The following is a 1375-nucleotide window of genomic DNA, read 5'->3' as shown; positions in this document are numbered from 1 at the left end:
ACTATTTATATGCATGGTCATATGTGTGATGTGTTTTTAAGAATTCTATTATTCCGTAGTATGTCTAAATAACTATTTTTAATTTGATTATATAACAGATTAACCATGTCTTCATTCAATCCCTTAACCTCTATCCTAAATCAAAATAAACTACAAGGCCCTAACTACGTGGACTGGAAATGTAATTTAGATATTGTTCTTAATGCTGAGGGCTTAAATTTATGCTAGTTGAGAAATGTCCTGTTAAGTCGGTTGAACTGACTGATGATGAGACTAAAGCCTACAATAAGTGGGTTAAGGCTGATGAGATAATAAGATGCTACGTTCTTGCCTCCATGGCAAATGTGTTGCAACATCAACATCAATCCATGACTATTGCTTACGATATGCTTGAATCTCTCAAAGAGATATTCAGTGAGCAAAATTTTTCTACAAAGCAGACGACCATGAAAGCCCTTTTGACCACAAAAATGGTTGAAAAAACTTCGATGAGGTAACATGTTCTTAAAATGATGAGTTTGTTGAATGAGATGAAAATTCTTAGTCCAGTTATTGATAAGGAATCTCAGGGTGAGATGGTCCTACACACTCTACTGGAAAGTTTTCAGCAGTTTCGCTTGAATTATAACATAAATAAGATGGACTTATCTCTTGCAAAACTGTTGAATAAGCTGCAAACGACTGAATCTATCGTTAAGCAACAAGCTCCTCCTGAGGCATTGATAGTTGACAAACCTTCATCTTCGACTTCTAATTCGAAAGGCAAAAAGAAAAATAAGAAGAAGTCCCGTAAGGTTCCAACTGCTAATGGTGATATGACTAATCCTAAGGGCAAATGCTATCACTGCAAACAACCTGGTCATTTTAAGAAATAGTGTCCCGGCTACATAGCAAAGATGCAGAAACAAGGTACATATTTTTCATGTTGTTGAAATATTTTTAGCGGTTGTTTCTACCCAATTTTGGGCTATAGATTTGGGAGCCACTAATCATATCAGCACTGCATTGTAGGGGTTTTAGAAAACACGACGCCTAAGTGAAAATGAACTGAATGTGTTTCAAGCAAATGGGGAACCAACACCATCCTTCGCTATAGGAAATATTTCCATTTCGTTTAGTAGTTTTAGAGTTTTGACTTTAGATAATGTTCTTTACGTACCTTCTATAAGAAGGAATTTAATTTCAGTTTCAAGAATAAGGGATGTTGGTTACAATGTTTATTTTGCTAATACAATTATAAAGTTTAATAAGTATTTTATTATTTCTACTCCTAGAATACATGATTTGTTTGTATTGGATGTTTCCCATAATATGCTACAAACAATGGAACTTAATAATATTGATCAATCACATAAAAGAAAATGTATTTTGAAAT

General features: G+C 33.8%; 1 protein-coding gene across 1 annotated transcript; it reads left to right on the top strand.

Annotated features, from left to right (window-relative positions):
* Positions 1-221: 221 nt before the first annotated feature.
* LOC107849087 lies at positions 222-875 on the top strand. The gene is made up of 2 exons (XM_016693749.2): positions 222-493; positions 545-875. Exons 1-2 carry the CDS (start codon positions 222-224, stop codon positions 873-875), a joined length of 603 nt encoding a protein of 200 aa, XP_016549235.2.
* Positions 876-1375: the final 500 nt, after the last annotated feature.

Source organism: Capsicum annuum, chromosome 12 (assembly GCF_002878395.1).
Source record: "Capsicum annuum cultivar UCD-10X-F1 chromosome 12, UCD10Xv1.1, whole genome shotgun sequence".
Classification (NCBI taxonomy): domain Eukaryota; kingdom Viridiplantae; phylum Streptophyta; class Magnoliopsida; order Solanales; family Solanaceae; genus Capsicum; species Capsicum annuum.
Note: the sequence above shows the minus strand (reverse complement) of the source record. Positions and strands in the feature narration are given on the sequence as shown.

Bases quoted from the DNA above. Each gene is read 5' to 3' on its own strand.
- LOC107849087 (XM_016693749.2), top strand. From the start codon at position 222: ATGCTAGTTGAGAAATGTCCTGTTAAGTCGGTTGAACTGACTGATGAT. The intron at 494-544 runs GTAACATGTTCT...GAAAATTCTTAG, and splicing joins GTTGAAAAAACTTCGATGAG to TCCAGTTATTGATAAGGAAT.